A 26,346-nucleotide genomic window follows, 5' to 3' on the forward strand; every position below is an offset into this window, starting at 1 on the left:
TCTCTCTCTCTCTCTCTCTCTCTCTCTCTCTCTCTCTCTCTCTCTCTCTCTCTCTCTCTCTCTCTCTCTCTCTCTCTCTCTCTCTCTCTCTCTCTCTCTCTCTCTCTCTCTCTCTCTCTCTCTCTCTCTCTCTCTCTCTCTCTCTCTCTCTCTCTCTCTCTCTCTCTCTCTCTCTCTCTCTCTCTCTCTCTCTCTCTCTCTCTCTCTCTCTCTCTCTCTCTCTCTCTCTCTCTCTCTCTCTCTCTCTCTGATGTCACAGTAGTGTTGAACTGAAGCCGACATCACTCTACAGTAGCAGTTGCTGCTCTTTCTCTCTGCCGCCACCACCGCCGCTGCTGCTGTTGTTTCTGTGGCCGTCGCTTGTTGGCCTGCTGGTCTGAGCTCGCATAGCTCGAGACTGCTCTACTCTGAACCAGATCTCCTGTACCTGACCATTCTTCTCACTCCAGCAGTCAGCGACAGACCGTGTGTATGTCAGGTGTACTTTGTCGACGGACACCAAGGGAATTATACTTCTTGCCGTTGTGATCCAGGGACAGTGTGTAAAGGCTTCAGAGGCGTGTGTTTTAGCCCCCTTCCCCTGGTCCCGGCAGTGTGGGGCGCTGGGCCATGTTCAGGGAGGGCCATGAGCCCGGGGCGTATACTGTTGTTTGTCTTTGGCTTTGTGGGGGGTGCCGTGGTCATTAACTCTGCCGTGCTGGTCTCTCTGTCTGTCCTGCTGCTGGTGCACTACTCTGTCTCTACTGGCCTCCCTGCCCTGCCCGCCCTGCCACGACCAAACAGGTACTGTACGACCCTGTGTGAGTGTGTGTGTGAGAGAGAGAGAGACAGAAACATCGCCTCACTCCTGAAGGTAACTCTGTGAAAGGGATGGGTGTGTTTACCTCCTTCCTGTCCTCTTCTCCATCTCTGCTCTTTCTCAGAGTAGGAACAGTCTTCTCATCTCCTTGTTTCATGCTGTCCATTCTCTGCTTAAATCACCTGTACATTTATCTGCTTGTTTACCCCTCTCACTCCACCTCATCCCTCTTTCCCTTCCTTCTTTACTTCCTGTGGGGTAAAGCCAGTTTCCATTATATTAACATGTGGTTACCATGCTGTGTTTATGACAGACTGCCAGGCATTATGGTTCTGCAGGCTGAAAGTAGGTCAGGTGAGAGAACCTTCTCAGATAGTAGATACTCAGACACACTCATCCATTCTAACATTACATATTATTTACATTAATGTATCATGTATTTATACAGTTGATCCCATTTGATAAATAAAACATCTCCTTTACAAGAGGGACCTGTCAAAGCTGTATGCTATTTTTGGTTTTAGGATATTTCTTTGATAGTTGAAAAAATATAGTTGATTTTTAGTTTATGTCCAATGGCAGGCAGTGACGCCTGTCTGTCTCTGTCACCCCACTATGGAGAGACAGATTGCCTAAGGTCTGCTATTAAGTACAGCTGGCTCTTTTTAACATGGAAGCCATTGTTTCTGCCTACGGTACTTTACTGTTAGCTCCTCATTTGATGTGGGTGGGTTAATATTGAGCTCCACTTCCATCGATGTTTAAAGTAGGTTTGGGCGGTGTACCGTGTTCTGGGGTATTTAGAAATACAGTGGGGCAAAAAAGTATTTAGTCAGCCACCAATTGTGCAAGTTCTCCCACTTAAAAAGATGAGAGATGCCTGTAATTTTCATCATAGGTACACTTCAACTATGACAGACAAAATTAGGAAAAAAATCCAGAAAATCACATTGTAGGATTTTTAATTAATTTATTTGCAGATGATGGTGGAAAATAAGTATTTGGTCAATGACAAAAGTTTATCTCAATAATTTGTTAAATACCCTTTGTTGGCAATGACAGAGGTCAAACGTTTCCTGTAAGTCTTCAAGGTTTTCACACACTTGCTGGTATTTTGGCCCACTCCTCCATGCATATCTCCTCTAGAGCAGTGATGTTTTTGGGCTGTTGCTGGGTATTACGGACTTTCAACTCCTTCCAAAGATTTTCTATGGGGTTGAGATCTGGAGACTGGCCAGGCCACTCCAGGACCTTGAAATGCGAAGCCACTCCTTCGTTGCCCGGGCGGTGGGTTTGGGATCATTGTCATGCTGAAAGACCCAGCCACGTTTCATCTTCAATGCCCTTGCTGATGGAAGGAGGTTTTCACTCAAAATCTCACGATACATGGCCCCATTCATTCTTTCCTTTACACGGATCAGTCGCCTTGGTCCCTTTGCATGATGTTTCCACCCCATGCTTCACAGTAGGTATGGTGTTCTTTGGATGCAACTCAGCATTCTTTGTCCTCCAAACACGATGAATTGAGTTTTTACCAAAAAGTTATATTTTGGTTTCATCTTACCATATGACATTCTCACAATCTTCTTCTGGATCATCCAAATGCTCTCTAGCAAACTTCAGACGGGCCTGGACATGTACTGGCTTAAGCAGGGGGACACGTCTGGCACTGCAGGATTTGAGTCCCTGGCGGCGTAGTGTGTTACTGATGGTACTTTGGTCCCAGCTCTCTGCAGGTCATTCACTAGGTCCCCCCCGTGTGGTTCTGGGATTTTTGCTCACCGTTCTTGTGATCATTTTGACCCCACCGGGTGAGATCTTGCGTGGAGCCCCTGATAGAGGGAGATTATCAGTGGTCTTGTATGTCTTCCATTTCCTAATAATTGCTCCCACAGTTGATTTCTTCAAACCAAGCTGCTTACCTATTGCAGATGTAGTCTTCCCAGCCTGGTGCGGGTCTACAATTTTGTTTCTGGTGTCCTTTGACAGCTCTTTGGTCTTGGCCATAGTGGAGTTTGGAGTGTGACTGTTTGAGGTTGTGGACAGGTGTCTTTTATACTGATAACAAGTTCAAACAGGTTCCATTAATACAGGTAACGAGTGGAGGACAGAAGAGCCTCTTAAAGAAGAAGTTACAGGTCTGTGAGAGCCAGAAATCTTTCATGTTTGTAGGTGACCAAATACTTATTTTCCACCATAATTTGTAAATAAATTAATTCAAAATCCTACAATGTGATTTTCTGGATTTTTTCCCCCTCATTTTACATTTACATTTACATTTAAGTCATTTAGCAGACGCTCTTATCCAGAGCGACTTACAAATTGGTGCATACACCTTATGACAACCAGTGGAACAGCCACTTGCATCTAAATCTTGTTGGGGGGGGGTGAGAAGGATTACTTACCCTTACTTACCCTATCCTAGGTATTCCTTGAAGAGGTGGGGTTTCAGGTGTCTCCGGAAGGTGGTGATTGACTCCGCTGTCCTGGCGTCGTGAGGGAGTTTGTTCCACCATTGGGGGGCCAGAGCAGCGAACAGTTTTGACTGGGCTGAGCGGGAACATTTTGTCTTTCATAGTTGAAGTGTACCTATGATGAAAATTACAGGCCTCTCATCTTTTTAAGTGGGAGAACTTGCACAATTTGGTGGCTGACTAAATACTTTTTTGCCCCACTTTAGCCACGGGAGGGTTTTTCAATACCGTCAATACCTTTTTGAAACTCTTTCAAATCAAATGTTATTTGTCACATGCGCCAAATATGCGCCATCTTTTCAGTCTCCTGAGGGGGAAAAGGTGTTGTCGTGCCCTCTTCGTGACTGGCTTGGTGTGCTTGGACCATGATAGTTTGTTGGTGGGGTGGACACCAAGAAACTTGAAGCTCTCGACCCGCATCACTACAGCCCCGTTGATGTGAATGGGGGCGTGTTCTGCCATCCTTTTCCGTCCTCTTCCACGATCAGCTCTTTTGTCTTGCTTACATTGAGGGAGAGGTTGTTGTCTTGGCACCACACTGCCAGGTCTCTGACCTCCTCCCTGTAGGCTACCTCATCGTTGTCGGTGATCAGGCCTACCACTTTTGTCGTCAGCAAACTTAATGATAATGTTGGAGTCATGCTTAGCCACACAGTCGTGGGTGAACAGGGAGTATAGTAGGGGACTAATCGGGCACACCTGAGTGGCCCCCGTGTTGAGGATCAGGGATCAGGGTCCTTAGCTTAGTGATGAGCTTTGTGGGCACTGTGGTGTTTGAATTCTGAGCTGTAGTCAATGAACAGCATTCTCACATAGGTGTTCCTTTTGTCCAGGTGGGAAAGGGCAGTGTGGAGTGCGATTGCGTCATCTGTGGAGCTGACGGGATGGTTTGCGAATTGGAGTGGGTCTAGGGCTTCCGGGATGATGGTGTCGATGTGAGCCATGACCAGCCTTTCAAAGCACTTAATTGCTACCGACGTGAGTGCTATTTAGGCAGGTTACCTTTGCTTTCTTGGGCACAGGGAATATGGTGGTCTGCTTGAAACATGTTGATATTACAGACTCAGTCAGGGAGAGGTTGAAAAAGTCAACGAGACACTTGCCAGTTGGTCCAGACATGCTCTGAGTACATGTCCTGGTAATCCGTCTGGCACTGCAGCCTTGTGGGGCGGCAGGTAGCATAGTGGTTAGAGCATTGTTCTAGTAACCGAAAGGTCAGATCAGGGATTTGATCTTGCAACAAGGTAAAAATCTGTCTTTCTGCCCCTGAACAAGGCAGTTAGCCCACTGTTCCTAGGCCGTCATTGAAAATAAGAATTTGTTCTGAACTGACTTGCCTAGTTAAATAAAGGTCAAATAAAAAATATATATAAAAAATGTTGACCTGTTTTAAAGGTCTCGCTCACATCGGCTAGGGAGAACGTGATCACCCAGTCGTCCGGAACAGCTGGTGCTCTCATGCATGCTTCAGTGTTGCTTTCCTCGAATCGAGCATAAAAGGCATTTAGCCTGTCTGGTAGGCTCACGTCACTGGGCAGCTTGCAGCTGGGTTTCCCTTTAGTCCGTAATAGTTTGCAAGCCCTGCCACATCCAACGAGCATCGGAGCCGTTGTAGTATGATTCAATCTTAGTCCTGTATTGATGCTTTGCTTGTTTGATGGTTCGTCTGAGGGCATAGAGGGAGTTCTTACAAGTGTCTGGATTAGTGTCCCGCTCCTTGAAAGTGGAAGCTCTAGCCTTTAGCTCGGTGCGGATGTTGCATGTAATCCATGGCTTCTGGTTGGGATATGTACGTGTGGGGACGACGTCGTAGATGCACTTATTGATGAAGCCGGTGACTGAGGTGGTATACTCCTCAATGCCATTAGATGAATCCCAGAACATATTCTAGTCTGTGCTAGCAAAACTGTCCTGTAGCGTAGCATCTGCCTCAACTGACCACTTCCATATTAAGCCACTGGTACGTCCTTCTTCATTTTTTGCTTGTAATCAGGAATCAGGAGGATATAATTATGGTCAGATTTGCCAATTGGAGGGCGAGGGAGTGCTTTGTATGCATCTCTGTGTGGCGTAAAGGTGGTCGAGTTAATTTTCCTCTGGTTACTCGTGACATGCTGGTAGAAATTAGAGGTGGACCGATTAATCGGCATGGCCAATTGGCCGAAGTTTTCACAACAATCGGTAATCTGCATTTTTGGATGCCGATTTACATTGCAATCCACGAGGAGACTGCGTGGCAGGCTTGACCACCTGTTACGTGAGTGCAGCATCAAAAGGACCTGGTGGCTGCAAGGAGCCACGGTAAGTTGCTAGCTAGCTTTAAACGTATCTTATTAAAAACAAATCTTAACTTGTGATTATGTTAACTCCACATTGTTGATGAAATTACTAGTTTAACTAGCTTGTCCTGTGTTGCATATAATCAATGCGGTGCCAGTTCATTTATCATCGAATCACAGCCTACTTCACCAAACGGGTGATAATTTAACAAAAGAGCATTCGTGAAAAAAGCACAATCGTTGCACCAATGTACCTAACCATAAACATCAATGCCTTTTCTTAAAATCAATACACAAGTATATATTTTTAAACCTGCATATTTAGTTAAAATAAATTCATGTTAGCAGGCAATATTAACTAGGGAAGTTGTATCACTTCTCTTGCGTTCCGCACAAGCCGACTCAGGGTATATGCAGCAGTTTGGGCTGCCTGGCTCTTTGCGAACTGTCTGAAGACCATTTCTTCCTAACAAAGACCTTCATTCATTTGCCAGAATTGTACATAATTACAACATTGAAGGTTGTGCCAATGTAAGCAATATTTAGACTTAGGGTTGCCACCCGTTCGATAAAATACGGAATGGTTCCGTATTTCACTGAAAGAATAGACGTTTTGAATCCGAAATGATAGTTTCCAGATTTGACCATATTAATGACCTAAGGCTCGTATTTCTGTGTTTATTATATTATAATTATGTCTATTATTTGATAGAGCAGTCTGACTGAGCTGCGGAAGGCAGCAGCAGGCTCGTAAGCATCAATTCAAACAGCACTTTCCTGCATTTGCCAGCAGCTCTTAGCCATGCTTGAAGCACAGCGCTGTTTATGACTTCAAGCCTATCAACTACCAAGATTAGGCTGGCAATATTATGTGCCTATAAGAACATCCAATAGTCAAAGGTATATAAAATACAAATGGTGTAGCGCGAAATCGTTGATGCGTCATAATGCCTATAATAATGACAACTTAAAACTTAACTGGGAATATGGAAGACTGAAGTTTAAAGGAACCACCAGCAAGGAACTTAAACGTTAGCCTTTTTACATGGCACATATTGCACTTTTACTTTCTTCTCCTAGACTGTTTTTGCATTATTTAAACCAAATTGAACATGTTACATTATTTTTTGAGACTAAGTTGATTTTATTTATGTATTATATTAAGTTAAAATAAAAGTGTTCATTGTTTATTCAGTATTGTTGTAGTTGTCATTATTACATATATATATATATATATATATATATATATATATATATATATATATATATATATATCTATATCGGCAGATTAATCGGTATCAGGTTTTTTGGTCCTCCAATAATCGGTATTGGTATTGTCATGGAAAAATCATAATCGGTCAACCTCTAGAAATTAGGTAAATACAGATTTAAGTTCATAGCTCTGACTCACAGAAAGTGCAATGAGGAAAAAAATAACCCCATGGAGATGAGACCAGCAATCAACAATCCATCTCTTCTCCCTTATTCTGTCAATACTGAATATTCCTCCCCCTCTTCTTTTTCTGAATCCAGGAAGGAACGTCCCATCTCCATGGGGTTATTCCAGTTACCAGGAAGTGATTTGACCCCTGACCCACAGAGGGAAACTGTGGAAACGCCGTCTGAACCCTGGAGATATAACGACCTGAGCCACCCTCACTCCAACATCAGCCTTAAGGTAACAATCTACTTCTCACCTGTCAATCTCTTTCCTCCGGTGCCAACGTTGTTCTATCATGCAGCCACTGTTTTGGACAGACTTTTCACAAATTCACTGTGTGAGTACAAAGTGTACTCGGTGGTTTAAGTCTGCAATCTAAGATGAATGACCATACCCTCAGACCTGACCATCCCCCATGCCTCCTCTTAGCATTTCCCAGAACTCTGAGGGGTGACGTAAGGCAGGGGTAATTTGGCCCAGAGTAGATACTCTGTGTCTTTGTGGAAACATACGCTTTCAACCCATCACCCTGCCGGAGGACGGGAAGGCTTATTGAAAAGGAAGTTTGATTCAGTGTGTCTGCAGTACCAAAGCACGATTGAGAGGGAGACTTGAATCAGTGTGCCTGGAATGCCTAAGCAGGGGGGTGGGGTATGAGTGTGGCTGAGGGCCCATGGGGAGAGAGGAAGTGGTACCATTCGGGGCCAGGAGCAGGGGAAGGGTAGAACAGAGGAGAGAGGGAGAGAACAGGGGAAGAAGGGAACAGAGGAGCGAGAGAAGAGGGCAAGAGTCTAACAGAGAAACAGGACAGAGTGTCTGAGCAGACCGAAGGGCTGCTTTCTGCCAGGGCCATGCTAGAACCTCCCCACAGTTGCCCATAGAAACCACGCTGTGAGAAAAGTTCTATCATGAATACTCATTCATGATGGGCTGATTTTAAGTATTCATTTGTTGTGATATTCTTCTACACGGGGGTCAAATGGAATAATTCAGGTACCAGGAAGAGGGGTATTTCATGAGATTGCAAGACCACATTTGACGTAAGATATGGGACTGGCACTTAAGTTTCATCTATTCATGTTGAAGCTCAGTCCTGGCTGCTGCTAAATCATATTTTCTACATAATACTCCCCCTTCTTCTCTCTATCAAACCTTTGCTTTCTCAATCCCTGATCCCACTAAACTGTCTCTTTCTCACTTTCGATGCCTCTGGCACAATAGAGGTGTCACTGTGGATCTCTCATGCTGACTTTTTAGCACACACACACACACACAGCCTTTTCATCAGGCTCCCACAGTTCAGACTCACAGGGATGCCTTTGTGTGACACCTCCGATTCGACATTTCCCAAAGATTAACAGTTTTTGGTTACACTCCTCCCCCTCTCCCACAGTCTCTTTCTCTCTCTCCCTCTCCCCCACTGATTCTATCTGTCTCCAGTTTGCACACACCAGTGTTTCCCATAGGATTTGTTTTCAGTACTGGTGGGTGTTCCCATAGACTTCCAGTCATTAAGCCAACAACTACCCATTTAAAAGCGTGTCTCGCCAGGAAAAAATAAGTGTGTGTATATTTGCATACATACGTATATATATAATATATATGTATATACAGTTTAAGTCATAAGTTTACATACACTTAGGTTGGAGTCATTAAAACCTGTTTTTCAACCACTCCACAGATTTATTGTTAACAAACTATAGTTCTGGCAGGTCGGTTAGGACATCTACTTTTTGCGTGACACAAGTAATTTTTCCAACAATTGTTTACAGGCAGGTTATTTCACTGTGTCACAATTGCAGTGGGTCAGAAGTTTACATAGACTAAGTTGACTGTGCCTTTAACCTGAAAGCCCGCTCAGCAAGGAAGAAGCCACTGCTCAAAAACCACCATAATAAAGCCAGACTACGGTTTGCAACTGCACATGGGGACAAAGATTGTACTTTTTGGAGAAATGTTCTCTGGTCCATGAAATAAAAATTGAACTGTTTGGCTATAATGACCATCAACGAAGTCAAGGTATTGGAGTGGCCATCATAAATCCCCGACCTCAATCCTATAGAAAATTTGTGGGCAGAACTGAAAAAGCATGTGTGAGCAAGGAGGCCTACAAACCCGACTCTGTTACACCAGCTCTGTCTGGAGGAATGAGCCAAAATTCACCCAACTTATTGTGGGAAGACTACCGAAAACGTTTGACTCAAGTTAAACAATTTAAAAGCAATGCTACCAAATACTAATTGAGTGTATGTAAACTTCTGACCCACTGGGAATGTGATGAAAGAAATAAAAGCTGAAATAAATCATTCTCTCTACTATTATTCTGACATTTCACATTCTTAAAATAAGATGGAATTTTTTGAATTGTGAAAAACTGAGTTTAAATGTATTTGGCTAAGGTGTATGTAAACTTCAGACTTCAACTGTACATGTGTGTATACAGCTATATATAAACTCAGCAAAAAAGAAACGTCTTCTCACTGTCAACTGCGTTTATTTTCAGCAAACTGAACATGTGTAAATATTTGTATGTCATGCTGGAGGGTCATGTCAGGATGAGCCTGCAGGAAGGGTACCACATGAGGGAGGAGGATGTCTTCCCTATAATGCACAGCGTTGAGATTGCCTGAAATGACGACAAGCTCAGTCCGATGATGCTGTGACACACCGCCCCAGACCATGACGGACCCTCCACCTCCAAATCGATCCCGCTCCAGAGTACAGGCCTCGGTGTAACACTCATTCCTTCAACGATAAACACATATCCGACCTTCACCCCTGGTGAGACAAAACCCAGACTCATCGGTGAAGAGCACTTTTTGCCAGTCCTGTCTGGTCCAGCGACGGCAGGTTTGTGCCCATAGGCGACGTTGTTGCCTATGATGTCTGGTGAGGACCTGCATTACAACAGTCCTACAAGCCCTCAGTCCAGCCTCTCTGTCTATTGCGGACAGTCTGAGCACTGATGGAGGCATTGCGCATGGTGTGGAACTAGGGCAGTTGTTGCCATCCTGTACCTGTCCCGCAGCTGTGATGTTCGGATGTGCCGATCCTGTGCAGGTGTTGTTACACTGAGAGGATGATCAGCTGTCCGTCCTGTCTACCTGTAGCGCTGTCTTAGGCATCTCACAGTACGGACATTGCCATTTATTGACCTGGCCATATCTGCAGTCCTTATGCCTCCTTGCAGCATGCACTATCTAAATAGAGTTGAAGTCTGAAGTTTACATACACCTTAGCAAACTACATTTAAACTAAGTTTTTCACAATTCCTGACATTTAATCCTAGTAAGAATTCCCTGTTTTAGGTCAGTTAGGATCACCACTTTATTTCAAGAATGTGAAATGTCAGAATAATAGTGTAGAGTGATTTTTATTTCAGCTTTTATTTCTTTCATCACATTCCCAGTGGGTCAGATGTTTACATACACTCATTTAGTATTTGGTAGCATTGCCTTTACATGTTTTATCTTGGGTCAAACATTTCAGGTAGCCTTCCACAAGCTTCCCAAAATCAGTTGGGTGTATTTTGTCCTATTCCTCCTGACAGAGCTGGTGTAACGGAGTCAGGTTTGTAAGCCTCCTTGCTCGCACACGCTTTTTCAGTTCTGGACACAAATTTTCTATAGGATTGAGGCCAGGGCTGGTTGGAGCAGTGGCTTCTTCCTTGCTGAGCGGCCTTTCAGGTTATGCCGATCATAGGACTTTTGTACCTATTTCCTCCAGCATCTTCACAAGATCCTTTGCTGTTGTTCTGGGATTGATTTACACTTTTCGCACCAAAGTACGTTCATCTCTAGGAGACAGAATGCATCTCCCTTTCTGAGCTGTATGGCGGCTGCGTGGTCCCATGGTGTTTGTTCTTGCACACTATTGTTTGTACAGATGAATGTGGTACCTTCAGGTGTTTGGATATTGCTCCCAATGATGAATCAGACTTGTGGAGGTCTATAATTTGTTTTCTGAGTTCTTGGCTGATTTCTTTAGATTTTCCCATGATGTCAAGCAAAGAGGCACTGAGTTTAAAGGTAGGCCTTGAAATACATCCACAGGTACACCACCAATTGACTAAAATTGTCAATTAGCCTATGAGAAGCTTCTAAAGCCATTACATAATTTTCTGGAATTTCCAAAGCTGTTTAAAGATAGACTAAGTTGACTATGTAAACTTTTGACCCACTGGAATTATAAGTGAAATAATCTGTCTGTAAACAATTGTTGGAAAAATTACTTGTCATGCACAAAGTAGATGTCCTAACCGACTTGCCAAACCTATAGTTTGTTAACAAGAAATTTGTGGAGTGGTTGAAAAAGTTATGACTCCAACCTAAGTGTATGTCAACTTCTTATTTCAACTGTAGGCGTACAGCAGCCCATTATCAGCAACCATCACTCCTGTGTTCCAATGGCACATTGTGTTTGCTAATTCAAGTTGATCATTAGAAAACCCTTTTGCAATTATGTTAGCACAGCTGAAAACTGTTGTGCTGATTTAAAGAAGCAATAAAACTGTACTTCTTTAGACTGGTTGAGTATCTGGAGCATCAGCATTTGTGGGTTCGATTACAGGCTCAAAATGGCCAGAAACAAAGAATTTTCTTCTGATCTTCTGAACTCGTCAGTCTTTTCTTGCTCTGTTCTTCTGTCCAGTGTCTGTTTATTTTGCCCATCTTAATCTTTTCTTTTTATTGGCCAGTCTGAGATATGGCTTTTTCTTTGCAACTCTGCCTAGAAGGCCAGCATCCCGGAGTCGCCTCTTCACTGTTGACGTTGAGACTGGTGTTTTTACGGGCACTATTTAATTAAGCTGCCAGTTGAGGACTTGTGAGGCATCTGTATCTCAAACTAGACACACTAATGTACTTGTCCTATTGCTCAGGCCTCCCACTCCTCTTTCTGTTCTGGTTAGGGCCAGTTTGCGCTGTTCTGTGAAGGGAGTAGTACACAGCGTTGTTCGAGATCTTCAGTTGAGGACTTGTGAGGAGTCTGTTTCTCAAACTGGCAATTTCTCGCATGGAATAGCCTTCATTTCTCAGAACATGAAAAGACTGACGAGTTGCTGAAGAAAGTCCTTTGTTTCTGGCCATTTTGAGCCTGTAATCGAACCTGGAAACGGCAGGTTTCAACAGGTATGCCTTGGTAAAAGTTAATTTGTGGAATTTCTTTCTTAATGCATTTGAGCCAATCAGTTGTGTTGTGACAAGGTAGGGGTGGTATACTATTGGTAAAATACCAAGTCTATATTATGGTAAGAAATGCTCAAATAAACAAAGAGAAACGACAGTCCATTACTTTAAGACATGAAGTTCAGTCAATCCGTTAAATTTGAAGTGCAGTCGCAAAAACCATCAAGTGCTATGATGAAACTGGCTCTCATGAGGACCGCCAGAGTTACTTTTGCTGCAGAAGATAAGGTCATTCGAGTTAACTGCACCTCAGATTACAGCCCAAATAATTACTTCACAGAGTTCAAGTAACAGAAACATCTCTACTGTTCAGAGGATACTGTGTGAATCAGGCCTTCATGGTCAAATTGCTGCAAGGAAACCACTACTAAAGGACACCAATAAGGAGAGGAGACTTGCTTGGGCCAAGAAACACGAGCGATGGACATTAGACCAGTGGAAATCTGTCATTTTGGTCTGAGTCCACATTTTTGATTTTGGGTTCCAACAGCCATGTCATTGTGAGATGCAGATTAGGTGACCGGATGATCTCCTCGTATGTGGTTCCCACCGTGAAGCATGGAGGTGGTGTGGTGGTGCTTTGCTGGTAACACTGTCTGTTATTTATTTAGAATTCAAGGCACACTTAACCAGCATGGCTACCACAGCATTCTGCAGCGATACGCCTTCCCATGTGCATTGTGGGCCAATCATTTGTTTTTCAACAGGACAATGACCCAACACACCTCCAGGCTTTGTAAGGGCTATTTGACCAAGAAGGAGTGGGATGGAGAGCTGCATCAGATGACCTGTCCTCTACAATCACCTGACCTCAACCCATTTGGGATGAGTTGAACTGCAACAATTTGAAAGATTTTACTGAGTTACAGTTCATATAAGGAAATCAGTCAATTGAAATAAATTCATTAGGCCTTAATCTATGGATTTGACATGACTGGGCAGGGGTACAGCCATGGGTAGGCCTTGGAGGGCATAGGCCCACCCACTTGGGAGCTGTGATTGTGAGGCCGGTTGGATATACTGCCAAATTCTCTCAAATTACATTGGAGGCAGTTTATGGTAGAGAAATTAACATTTATTTCTCTGGCAGCAGCTCTGGTGGATATTCCTGCAGCCAGCATGCCAATTGCAATCTCCCTCAACTTGTGGCGTTTTGACATCTGTGGCATTGTGTTGTGACAAAACTGCACATTTTAAAGTGGCCCTTCATTGTCCACAACACAAGTTGCACCTGTATAATGATCATGCTGTTTAATCAGCTTCTTGATATGCCAGACCTGTCAGGTGGATGAATTATCTTGGCACAGGAGAAATGCTCACCAACAGGGCTGTAAATAAATAACATTTTATTTCAGCTCATGAAACATGTTGCATTTTATTTTTGTTCATATATCGATAGATACGTAATGACTTTGCAATAATCTTGTTTCAACATAAATCTGTTGTTCTATCTCTTCTGATTGCCCCCCTTTGTAATCTTTATACCTCTGTGTTTTGATTATGTGGCCAGTTGTGATTGCGGCTCTAAAACAGGCCTTCGTTGTAAATGTTCTCTTAACCAGTTGGGGGCGCCAGACTCCCCAAGCAGATGGCAGAGGCGTTCGGCCAATCAGCAGGCTAAACAGAACCAGGTCCAAACTACCGCGTTGTTGTTTTTATGGCCTGTAATTGCTGTGTTGTTGACAACGAATACGACGTCGTCTCATAAAAGCGTAATCTAGTCTTTATGCCACCATAGATCATAGTACATTGCCAGCTGCATGCAACCCAAGCAGGTTCCTCATCTGGACCGGGGTGTGACCGTGGGGCTGAATCTTAAATGATCCCTATTCCCTATGTAGTGCATTACTTTCAGCCCTATGGGGCTCTGACCAAAAGTAGTGCACTATATAGGGAGTAGGGTGCCATTTCAGATGCATCGCAGTCTTTCAGGGGTTCAGACGGCTTGCTAGGATTACTAATGCATAGAGAGCACCAGCTGTACTTCAACCCAATCAACTAGCCGTAGCTGTAGAATATGCTACAACATGTTTGTTTTGTTTTCTAACTGTGTGATCTAAAGACTTTGATTTGAATTTAGATGTTTTTCTGGTTGGTTTAAACTGCATTTAGTTTTCTTGTTTTGTTTTATGCACTTTTATACCATTGTCTTTATAACATTTGCCTTTTGACTGAGCATTAATGGTTTTGTTGCATTGGCTAACTTTTTTTCAAATATGCTTATTCCTTTTTGAGAGAAAGAAGCTTGACTTGAGAATGACCATCTGTCATTATTTAATTTATTCTTCATCTTTCTCTTCGGTAGGATGAGATGTCAAATGCTAACCGTGGAGGCTCCAAGTCCAACCCACCTATGTCTCCTAAAGGGGGCTCCAAGTTGGGGACCCCCATGTCCAGCCAAGGAGCAGGCTCCAAAATGTCCTCGCAGCAAGGTGGCTCTAAATCGGCCACCCTGATGTCTTCTCAAGAAGAGTCCAAATTCAGTACCCCTATTTCATCTCAAGGGGTGGACTCAAAGTCGGTTACCCCAATGTCCACGCAAAGCGGCGGCTCCAAATCTGTCTCCCCAATGTCCAGTCAAGGGGGCGGGTCTATGTCGGCCACTCCCATGTCTACTTCTGCGTCTGATGTTGCCATGGCATCTGTGGGCACACCCCACCAGGAAGAGTTAGAGGAACTGAGCGAGGGTCTGAACAGGAACCTGGACAGAAGCGACAGGAAGCCCGAGAACATCAGCAGTAAGAACACCACAGTACAGGAGGGACAGGACTCCGAGCTGAGAGGAGCAGGAGTCAGAGGAGGGTCAGGACCTCTCACAGGTCAGTACTGTAGCTCCAGGGCATAAACTGAGAACATGGGGATTGGCTATGTTGAGGGACTTGGGATTTTGTTACATTAGAAAACCTACTAAAATGAGTTTGGCATCACATTGGCCTCACCACTGTATTCACCATGTCAAACGTACCCATTTGTCCCAGAAGGTTAGTACTCTAACATGTTATTCCATCTCCTCTACAGACGCAGCAGATGATAACACTGAGTCATCAGAGGTGCAGTCCATCATAGAGTCCACTCCTGAACTGGACATGGACCTCAGTGGCTACAAAGATGCCAGGTAGGGTCAACAGGAACTAGTGTTTCTATCTCCATCTCTGCATCTCTATCCTGAACACTCAATCATCATTTATCTGTCAAACTGTACAGACAATCGCTTCCAGCTTGGTCCTTGCAGCCGGATATGAAAACAAACACTTTATTTCATGATGCAGTGTATTGAAGCTGTGGTCACTCAGATGACCTCCCGCTCTCTCTCTCCCCCTTCCTCCTCCCATCCCTCTCTCCAGTACTCCTTCTAAAGGAGTAGGTATAGAAAACATGGCGTTCGACAGGAACACTGAGTCTTTGTTTGCGGAGCTGTCCTCGGCAGGACCCGACATGGAAGTAGACATAGCAGACATGGACGAGGGGGCCGACCTGCTCGGTAAGACACGTCCCCTGTAGACACTTGCCGCTCACCTATTCCAAGACCATCATCTCATACCCACACCTTGGGTAAATCTGGAAAACTTTACCTCCGTCCCAAATGAATGGCAAAAACTCAACTGGCACTTGTGTGTACTTGCCATATATACTAGGATGGACTCACCTTTCTACAGGAAATATTTGCTATTTCTCCCCTTTCACATTAACTTTATTTCCATACTGCATACTTCATCTCATTATTTCATATTTTCCTGGTTCTTCTCATCAGATGAGTTTTCTGGTGTGTATCAACCATTCCATTCACACCCCTTGCATTTTCTCCCTTATCACCCTCTCCCTAGTTCTCCCTTTTTAGCTTCCAAACTATGACTAAAATATACAGTGGGTCTCCCTTTTAGTGAGGTTGTAGGTTAGGTGTTCTTTAGGCTGTATATTGACCTGGTGGAGTCCCCATAGAGTCAAGTCGTGCTGTAAGACGATCTTGTCAAGTTAATCTGTTTTGTTTTCTACCTCACATTGCCAGCATGGGTGTCAGACTCAGACCTTAACTTTCTTGGTAAGACTGAAGGAATGTGTGTATCATGTTGTTTTATATCGTTCCATTTTAGACTGGAGGAATTCCCATTTCTTATTATTAATGTTTCCTTTTCATCCCTCCTTTTCCCCGAAGGTATGGGTCGTGAAGTGGAGCACCTCATCCATGAGAACACTCAGCTGCTGGAGACCAAGTAAGGCGTGTTTTCAAATCACCTGCATCCATGCTCAAGAAATCAATGGAAGATTATTAAATTGCCAGAGCAAGAATGTCCCACGTTGTGTAGTAAATTCACACTACTGCCACCTTCTGTTCATAGAGGGATATGGCTTTCGTCAAAGAGTTCACCTAGCGCAGTGTTTCTGAATCCTGGTCCTCGAATCAACGGGGTGCACATTTCTGTTTTTGTCCTAGCACTAAACACCCAATTCCATTAATCAAAGTTTTGATTATGAGTTGATTATAGTGGAATCAGGTGTGTAATGCTAGGACAAAAACAGAAATGTGCACCCCTTTGGGTCCCCAGGACCAGGATGCAGAAACAGTGGCCCAGAGAAAGTTGGTGTAGGGCCTAATGATCATGCTGACTAATCTCTGTCCTCACGGTTGCGTCAGAAATGCGTTGAATGTGGTGAAGAATGACCTGATAGCGCGTGTAGATGAGCTGTCGTGTGAGAAGGAGGTGTTGCAGGGAGAGCTGGAGGCTGTGACTCAGGCCAAGACTAGACTGGAGGAGAAGAACAAGGAGCTAGAGGAGGAACTCAGGAGGTCAGTCTTTACTCTGCCTTCCTTCTCTCTGTCTTTGTTCCCCTGTTGAGATTAATATGGGATCCCCAGGCATCTCCTGTGTGTGTTCATCTCCGGTATGTGTGTCCCCGATGCGTGTTCATCACATGGTGTGTTTCTCTCTTAGGGTTCGGGTGGCAGAGGAAGACAAAGTGAAGACCAAGAGTGAGGAAGATGTGAGTTTGTGTGTGTGAGTTGTTTGTGTGTGTGAGTTGTTTGTGGAAGTGTCTAATGAGGGTGCTGATACCACTTCTGGCAGGCGGATGTTCCCACGGCTCAGAGGAAGAGGTTCACCAGGGTAGAGATGGCCAGAGTCCTCATGGAGAGGAACCAGTACAAGGAGAGACTGATGGAGCTACAGGAAGCTGTACGATGGACAGAGATGATACGGTGAGAAGAGGGAGAGGGAGGAGGGGAGTCTTGTAACTAAGAGCCCATTTATGCTTGATTCAAAAAGGCTTCTTATGGATGATGTGACGCAGGTGCGGAGCCTCCGGAGGCATGCAGAGGCCAAATTTAGTGCCACTGTGGGCCTCCCAAATTTTGTAACAATGCGGAGGGCTCCGTATAGCTCCACATTGACAGGATTGGTTGACGGTTGGTGGCGGCTGGAGGTCCTGTATAAACTTAAACTCACTTGACGACAGCTCTGCTCAAAACCTCTGCACTGCTCTGTGAAGCGCAAGAAGTATGAATGCCCTGACTTCTGCAGAGGCCGCATGACCGCCAATGCAGACATCGGATTGACCAAGCAGTGCCTTTTAAAGCTGAGCTACTCCAAAATAAAGTGATGCATATTGAAGAGTTTTTGTCTTCTGTGTTCCACCCACACATTGTTCTTATTGATAAACATGCACCCCTTCTAGTGCGTTCCATCTTTGGCGACTCTAGCTAGTTGAGTAACAAGATCGTTTTTGTCTCAGGTGAATAGTGATGACTCCATGAAATATGTTGTTATCTTCCCTCAGAGCATCTAGAGAGAACCCTGCCGCCGCAGACAAGAAGAAATCCAGCATCTGGCAGTTGTGAGATTCCCTCCTTTTTCACCATTACTCCTTTCCTACTACCGCTCCACTCCTTTCCTACTACCACTCCTTTCCTACTACCACTCCACTCATTTCCTACTACCACTTCACTCCTTTTTCTACTACCACTCCTTTTTCTACTACCCCTCCTTTTTCTACTACCCCTCCTTTTTCTACTTCCCCTCCTTTTTCTACTTCCCCTCCTTTTTCTACTTCCCCTCCTTTTTCTACTACCCCTCCTTTTTCTACTACCCCTCCTTTTTCTACTACCCCTCCTTTTTCTACTACCCCTCCTTTTTCTACTACCCCTCCTTTTTCACCACCCCTCCTTTTTCACCACCCCTCCTTTTTCTACTACCCCTCCTTTTTCTACTACCCCTCCTTTTTCTACTACCCCTCCTTTTTCTACTTCCCCTCCTTTTTCTACTTCCCCTCCTTTTTCACCACCCCTCCTTTTTCACCACCCCTCCTTTTTCACCACCCCTCCTTTTTCACCACCCCTCCTTTATCACCACCCCTCCTTTATCACCACCCCTCCTTTATCACCACCCCTCCTTTATCACCACCCCTCCTTTATCACCACCCCTCCTTTTTCACCACCCCTCCTTTATCACCACCCCTCCTTTATCACCACCCCTCCTTTATCACCACCCCTCCTTTATCACCACCCCTCCTTTATCACCACCTCTCCTTTCCCTACTATTACCCCTCCCTTTTCTACTAACACTCCCTTTTCTACTACCACTCCTTTCTATCTAATTTTCTTTACTCTTTTCTTTTTTGTCGCTGCTTTTTTTTGTATTCTCTTTGTATTTCTCCGTACACTCCTCATCTCAGAGGTGTCATACCATACCTGAAGCTAAAGTCACTACGATGATTGTTGACCATCATTGATTCTGTTTTCCCCTTTTTGTTTTCAATTTTATCTTTATTATATTTATTTTTTTTACATCGCGTTTTGATCTCCAGCGTGTAGGTAAACCTTTGCCATGCTAAGTGTCTTCTTGAATCTGGTTTTTAACAAACAACATTAACAAAACATGCAGGGAGTGCCTGCCTGATCAGGGAATGGCTTTTTACTTCAAGTGACATTTTGTTTTCATTTAAAGTCGGAGTGAGCTCACATTTTTTGAAAACTCCTAAGGAAAACCAACACTTATCCTCTTTGTCAAAAGTTTTGAATACGATTCACCTACAAACAGAAGGTGTGTGTACCTAGTATGAATATGAAATGTATTTAACTTAAATGTCTTGTAAATAGCCATTTCCCAATACAGGCTCTCCCTGTTGAGTTTCAGTAGGAATGGCTATGGTGTGTGGTTAATTTATGAATGACATGTATTGTTGGAGAGGGGTGTAATGCATCTGGCTAATAATTTACTTATATTTTAGGCAGAGGGTAAAGCATTTATTTGTTGAAGAGGCGGTGTGTGCGTGAAATGTTAAATGCATGTTTATTGATGAAGAAATCCCTTGTCTTTCCTGTTGCCCTCTGGTCCCTCTGTCTCTGTTATCATGCCTGTGGTTGTTGTTGTTTGTCATATGTGTGCAGGAGGTGTGTTGGGATGTGGGAGGGTGTGTGTGATGGGGTTGTGATGAGAAACTGGGCATACGGTGGAATAGATGGTTGTATTCCAGAGTCAGGTGCAGTATGCCATCTGTGATTGGACAGATTTCTGAATTGACAGACTGAGGTTGTTACCAAAAGGGAAGTCTATTTTCTGCTATATGGAGAAGGTCATGAAGTCTGTTTTGACCTGATGGACTGTAGATATTTGATCTTAAACAGAAAGAATCCTGATATTTTTGGATCTAGCCTTTTCTCACTCTTACTTAACAAGCGTTGTCTAGAGCTGGGATTAGCAGTAATAGTTTGTAACTTTTGTTGTGTTCTGTGTTGACATACTAACTGCCTGGTTCATGTTACAGTATTAACCAATGCATTCCCTGCTCTCCCAACCCCTGTAAAATTGCTGAGTGGAGACTGGCTCGCTGTTAAACCCTTCTTTTGGTCATTGGCGTAGTCTTGGGGGTGGGGGGGTTTAAATCAACCCTTGATTTTAATATTTATCCCTTAAACCCTGCCGCTGCTGCTTTGTCCACCCCTCTATATGTGTCTCTGTCTGCTCTTTCTTTCTACCTTCTCCCTCCATTCCTGTATCCCTCTCTCCATCCCTCCCTCCGTCCTCCAGTTTCAGCCGGTTGTTCAGTTCAAGTGGTGGAGCAGCTAAGAAGCCGGCGGAGGCGGCTCCAGTCAATGTAAAGTACAACGCCCCCTCGTCCCAGGTCCAGCCCTCCGTGAAGAAGAGGAGCGCAGCGCTGCAACAGCTACCCAGTGACAAGAGCAAGGCCTTCGACTTCCTCAATGAGGAGTGAGTGTTGGAGACATCTACTCATCTCTCCATTCACTCATGATCCACCCAATTATTAATGCAGCCTTTCACTCATTGAGGATTTAATCCTCCTTTGGCCCCACCTCCATGCCCCCATCTATTCTGTTTATTTATCTATCTATGCCAGATTGTGTGTCCAGAATAGATGGGAGTTTTTTTTTATGCATCTAACCGTTCAGGTCTGAGGCAGGCAACATGGTGTCTCGTAGGGAGCAGAAGAGAGCCCAGTACAGACAGGTGAAAGCCCACGTTGAGAAGGAAGAGGACGGCCGGGTACAAGCCTATGGGTGGAGCCTGCCACAGAATTTCAAGGTAGTTCAAGTCTCTTTGTGGATTACTTAATATGGCTGACTTTTAATATAAGTTAGGTTAAGCGACTCCAGGTATTTTGACCACACAATTTTATTTTACAGGTGGCCAACGGTGGTCAGACGTCCGAGAACAAGATGAAGAATCTACCTGTACCGGTCTACCTCCGACCACTGGATGAGAAAGATGCTACCATGAAGGTGTGTATACCAGAGTATGTGAGCTAGAGCGGAGCGTGCCCAATTTGACTGGAGCGTGGAGTGAGTTTCCCAAAGGCTGGCGCTTCGGCCTTCTCGCCCGCTCCAGTAGCGCTCACTTCACAAGCTCAGGGCATGCCCAGCCCAGCATGCATTTGTAGTTTATTTGTGTGCTGCTAATAGCCCTTGCTTTAGTTTCTGTCATCTAGTATGCTAAATATTTTCATAATGAAACTGATAAAACACACAGGTGCAAAATCAGGTGACTTACAAAGATGAAAAGGTCCAAGCACAAGAGAGGGCAGGGCGTGTGGTAATGTAGTGCCCACAACTAAAGAATCATTATGGGGTCAGGAAAGACTGGTATCCCGAAAGTACTTAGTATGTGTACATACTAACAGAAAGGAACGAGGTGAGTAGCTAGCTGTGTCATTGTTGCAAATGATTTATAAATGATTTATAAACTAAAAATCAGATCTCTAAGTTTTGTTGATTTTTGTTCAATTATTTATACAATAGGCCATCATTGATTTTGTCCCAATAGGCCAGGCATATTACCTCTTTCAAGGAGCTTTATCTGTTTTGATAGGGTTGTTTTACCTAAAATCCTTTTAGGCCTACCTACAAAAACAATAAACTCATTCCTGCCCAACCTGGCAAGAACGGCCCAAAAGGTGTTTAGCGTCCCCAGTGGCTCTGCAAGTGCTTAGAGGGTATTCTCCACTGCTGACCTGTTCTCCAGGCACCATCACATGAGCCTGAAGTCACAGACTGGTCAAACTCATGTTTCTAAAAGTGAATTCAAATGCACTGTAGACTGAGCCTAATAAGGCATTTTTTGTTTAATTTGTAATGAATTCTAAGTAAGTCACAGCATATATTTGCAATTTATAGAATATAATTTTTTAATATGTTGGGTTGTAGTTTGAAATACTTTCTAAACTAGCTCCCTGTCTGGCTCCTGACCTTTTTAGATAGTTTATATGCTGTTTAATATGACATGTAGCCTATTTGAAATGATGAGCACTTCTTACATTCATCTTTTCATGTTTATTCAAATACTTTTCCTTCAGGTCATATGGTTTGATTTCAATACTTCAAAACAAAATGGTAGGTCTGGGTAGTCACAAAAATAGATGGGTGTTGGTTCAATTGTGATTTTAAATGAATGGAATTTGGAGCAGCAGTTTCTCTTCCTATAAGCGATGAGTGGTTTTTAGCAGAGCAGTAGGAAAGGACCGCTCAGCTCCGCTCACAAACTGGTCTGTACACCTATTCTTACCTTGTATGTCTCTCTATATATAGGGACATATTGCTAACTGTGTGTCTCCCTCCCGTAGCTGTGGTGTGCTGTAGGTGTGAACCTGTCAGGGGGTAAGACTCGTGACGGGGGGTCAATAGTAGGAGCCAGTGTGTTCTACAGTGACCTGACCAGCTCTGGTCCTGAGAGCCGTTGCAGGAAGACAGGATCACAGAGCAGTCTGGACAAACTAGACCAGGACCTGAAGGTACATATACACAACACATATGGTCAGCCAGCACACTCACACACACATGCGCTCATACAATACAGGCACGCTCATACAATACAGGCACGCTCATACAATAAAGGCACGCTTATACAATACAGGCACGCTCATACAATACTTGTGTGGTGTAGGAGCAGGAGAAGGAGCTGCATCACCAGGAGGAGCTGTCCTCTCTGGTCTGGATCTGTACCAGTACTCAGGCCACCACGAAGGTCATTGTCATCGACGCCAACCAGCCTGGGAACGCCCTGGAGAACTTCTTAGTCTGTAACTCCCACGTCCTCTGCATGGCCAGCGTGCCAGGTCTGTGTTTGTGTGCGTTTTTATATGAGCACTCAAGACCCATCAAAATACGTATATTTATTTTGATTGTAGCTAACCATAACATGTTTGTTTGTACACGTTTATATATGGTGGTCTTGTGTGTATATGTGCTTGCGTGTGTCAGGTGCCAGAGAGACTGACTACCCGGCAGGGGAGGAGGTACCCCATAACCCGGAGGCGGGGTCAGGTGCTGAGGGCGGGACTCTCGAAGCCAGCATAACCAGTAGTGGCTCAGGGGGCGAAGCTGGAGTGCTGGCAGGGATCAATGTGGTTGGCTGCTCTACTGAGGTGGCGGTGGCTACCCCCCAGACAGCAAGCCCAGAGAATGAGACCGACACAGGTAAGAGACGTCCCTCTGAAGTTTCTACTGATCTAGTCACACTGGACTGATGTGCCGAGTTGGTGGATACTTTGCTAGTTCCAGAGGTGGGTGATTGCTGGGTTTGCTAGCTCGACAAGAGGTCATGGACCCGGACGAACCCGAGAACAATCAGACCGGATGGAACCTAGACCCAATTGGACCAGAGTGACAAAAATGTTATGTTTATCAGCCAAGTTGGTCTACTGGTTAACAAGTAGGTCTTTATATGTCGACTAGGCCTTCTGTAAGTTAATACATTCACCTTATTAGCATAAAATAAATATGCTATAGTCTATGCAGAGCTGTGGTTAGGTCCATTCAGTCTGTCAGCTGTAGGTACGTAGACCGAGACCCGATGACAATCAAACAGGACCCGACCCGGTCCCGAGGGACAAGTTACGACTGTCGGGTATATTCCGAGGCCCACTCGGAACAGTGAAGACCTCTAAACTAAACCCTTTCACCCCACTTTCTCCATGGAATGATCCGCTGAATTGCTATGTCTACCCTACAGGGTTATAGAAACATGTGATTTGGGCTATTGGTTCCCAAATGGGATTCCCGGTCCATTTAAAAAGTAGCCTACTCTTCTTCTCTCTCCCTCCTCCCTGTGTAGACTTCAAGGCTGCAGAGGAGGCTACTGAAGCTACAGAGGCCAGTGCAGGTCCCGCAGGTCCGGAGCATGACTTAAGTCAGAGGGGAGTCTACACTGAACATGTCTTCACTGACCCTCTGGGTGTTCAGAGTACTAGCCCTGGGAAGTCGCCAGCCAACTACACACAGAGGTATGGACAAACACACGGACAAACAAAAACACACACACAAACACGCATTATACATACTGTTTTCATTCTCAGGGAGTCTGATCTGGTAAAGGATGGTGTGAGCTCCAACCCTAACCCAGAGGAACAGGACCTGATGAGAGAAGAAGCCCAGAAGATGAGCAGTGTTTTACCCACCATGTGGCTGGGGGCACAGAACGGATGGTGAGACGCCAATCTGCTAATTAATCAATCAGATCTGTTTATCAATCTCATATTGATCTCATCAGTCAAATGTGTGTGTGTGTCAGTGTGTACGTGCACTCGTCAGTGGCCCAGTGGAGGAAGTGTCTCCACTCTATAAAGCTGAAGGACTCTGTCCTGGGCATCGTCCATGTGAAGGGGAGAGTGTTGGTGTCTCTGGCTGATGGAACACTGGCTATCTTCCACAGAGGAGTGGGTAAGGCTGACGTGTTTCCATATGCTTTCTTACATTTGTTTGTGTGTCCGTTGATCTACTTGAATCACCTGGGATTCACCTGTTTTTGCTTTGTCATTATGGGTATTGTGTGTAGATTGAGGGTGGGAAAAATAAAAGATTTAATGCATTTTAGAATAAGGCTGTAACATAACAGTGGAAAAAGTCAAGGGGTCTGAATACTTTCTGAATGCACTGTATATGCTGGTGCTAAACCCCACCCCTTCCCCTCCAGATGGTCAGTGGGATCTGACCAACTACCACCTGTTAGACCTGGGCAGACCCCACCACTCTATCCGCTGTATGACCGTGGTTCACGACAAGGTCTGGTGTGGCTTCAGGAACAAGATCTACGTTGTCCAGCCCAAAGCCATGAAGATAGAGGCATGTCTGACACACACACACGGAATCATGCAGGCTCAGACGGACTGACTCGCATTCTAAACACACAGGCTCAGACGGACTGACTCGCATTCTAAACACACAGGCTCAGATGGACTGACTCGCATTCTAAACACACAGGCTCAGACGGACTGACTCACATTCTAAACACAGGCTCAGACGGACTGACTCGCATACTGAACACACAGGCTCAGGCGGACTGACTGACTCGCGTACTGAACACACAGGCTCAAGCGGACTGACTGACTCGCGTACTAAACACACAGGCTCAGGCGGACTGACTGACTCGCGTACTGAACACACAGGCTCAGACTGACTGACTCGCGTACTGAACACAGGCTCAGGCGGACTGACTGACTCGCGTACTGAACACACAGGCTCAGGCAGACTGACTCGCATACTAAACACACAGGCTCAGACGGACTGACTCGCGTACTAAACACACAGGCTCAGGCGGACTGACTGACTCGCGTACTAAACACACAGGCTCAGGCGGACGGACTGACTCGCGTACTAAACACACAGGCTCAGGCGGACTGACTGACTCGCGTACTGAACACACAGGCTCAGGCGGACTGACTGACTCACGTACTAAACACACAGGCTCAGGAGGACTGACTCGCATACTAAACACACAGGCTCAGGAGGACTGACTCGCATACTGAACACACAGGCTCAGGCGGACTGACTCGCATACTGAACACAGTCTCAGACGGACTGACTCGCATACTAAACACACAGGCTCAGACGGACTGACTCGCATACTAAACACACAGGCTCAGGCGGACTGACTCGCGTACTGAACACACAGGCTCAGACGGACTGACTCGCATACTAAACACACAGGCTCAGGAGGACTGACTCGCATACTTGAACACACAGTCTCAGACGGACTGACTCGCATACTGAACACACAGTCTCAGACGGACTGACTCGCGTACTAAACACACAGGCTCAGGCGGACTGACTGACTCGCGTACTGAACACACAGGCTCAGGCGGACTGACTGACTCGCGTACTGAACACACAGGCTCAGGCGGACTGACTCAGGTACTAAACACACAGGCTCAGGCGGACTGACTCGCATACTGAACACAGTCTCAGACGGACTGACTCTCATACTAAACACACAGGCTCAGGCGGACTGACTCGCATACTAAACACACAGGCTCAGGCGGACTGACTCGCATACTAAACACACAGGCTCAGGCGGACAGACTCGCGTACTGAACACACAGGCTCAGACGGACTGACTCGCATGCTGAACAAACAAGTCTAACCATCCACAGATTATAGTTGTAACCCTCCTCTCCTTTTCCATCCTCTCTCATCTCTCTCCCCCCATAGAAGTCATTTGATGCCCACCCCCGTAAGGAGAGCCAGGTGAGACAGCTGGCGTGGGATGGAGATGGTATCTGGGTGTCGATCCGACTGGACTCTACTCTGAGACTGTTCCACGCCCACACACACCAACACCTGCAGGATGTCGACATAGAACCCTACGTCAGCAAGATGCTGGGTGAGGAACCCAGGGCATTTAAACACCTGTTGTTGTGTTCTATGCTTCTAATGCAACTTGTTTGA

The 26,346-nt window shown here is 45.1% G+C and overlaps 1 protein-coding gene across 6 annotated transcripts in view; it reads left to right on the forward strand.

Moving 5' to 3' along the window:
- The window catches only part of LOC118397241 (C-Jun-amino-terminal kinase-interacting protein 4-like), a 68,567-nt gene that overhangs the window by 38,689 nt on the left and 3,532 nt on the right, over positions 1-26,346 (forward strand). For 2 of the 6 annotated variants that reach the window (XM_052472990.1, XM_052472954.1), the window contains 20 exons: positions 7,086-7,230; positions 14,485-14,998; positions 15,198-15,294; positions 15,524-15,660; positions 16,333-16,390; positions 16,813-16,965; positions 17,111-17,159; positions 17,243-17,373; positions 17,952-18,008; positions 20,201-20,380; positions 20,581-20,713; positions 20,815-20,910; positions 22,248-22,415; positions 22,568-22,739; positions 22,885-23,100; positions 23,738-23,906; positions 23,979-24,107; positions 24,194-24,342; positions 24,596-24,744; positions 26,110-26,281. In XM_052472990.1, the coding sequence (XP_052328950.1) occupies positions 7,086-7,230; positions 14,485-14,998; positions 15,198-15,294; positions 15,524-15,660; positions 16,333-16,390; positions 16,813-16,965; positions 17,111-17,159; positions 17,243-17,373; positions 17,952-18,008; positions 20,201-20,380; positions 20,581-20,713; positions 20,815-20,910; positions 22,248-22,415; positions 22,568-22,739; positions 22,885-23,100; positions 23,738-23,906; positions 23,979-24,107; positions 24,194-24,342; positions 24,596-24,744; positions 26,110-26,281 (3,074 nt within the window). Of the gene's footprint in view, positions 1-259; positions 784-3,021; positions 5,575-7,085; positions 7,231-14,484; positions 14,999-15,197; positions 15,295-15,523; positions 15,661-16,332; positions 16,391-16,812; positions 16,966-17,110; positions 17,160-17,242; positions 17,374-17,951; positions 18,010-20,198; positions 20,381-20,580; positions 20,714-20,814; positions 20,911-22,247; positions 22,416-22,567; positions 22,740-22,884; positions 23,101-23,737; positions 23,907-23,978; positions 24,108-24,193; positions 24,343-24,595; positions 24,745-26,109; positions 26,282-26,346 lie in introns of those variants that run through there. The other 4 variants (XM_035791807.2, XM_035791826.2, XM_052472986.1 and 1 more) reach the window with 4 other exon arrangements.

Source organism: Oncorhynchus keta, chromosome 2 (assembly GCF_023373465.1).
Source record: "Oncorhynchus keta strain PuntledgeMale-10-30-2019 chromosome 2, Oket_V2, whole genome shotgun sequence".
Classification (NCBI taxonomy): Eukaryota; Metazoa; Chordata; class Actinopteri; order Salmoniformes; family Salmonidae; genus Oncorhynchus; species Oncorhynchus keta.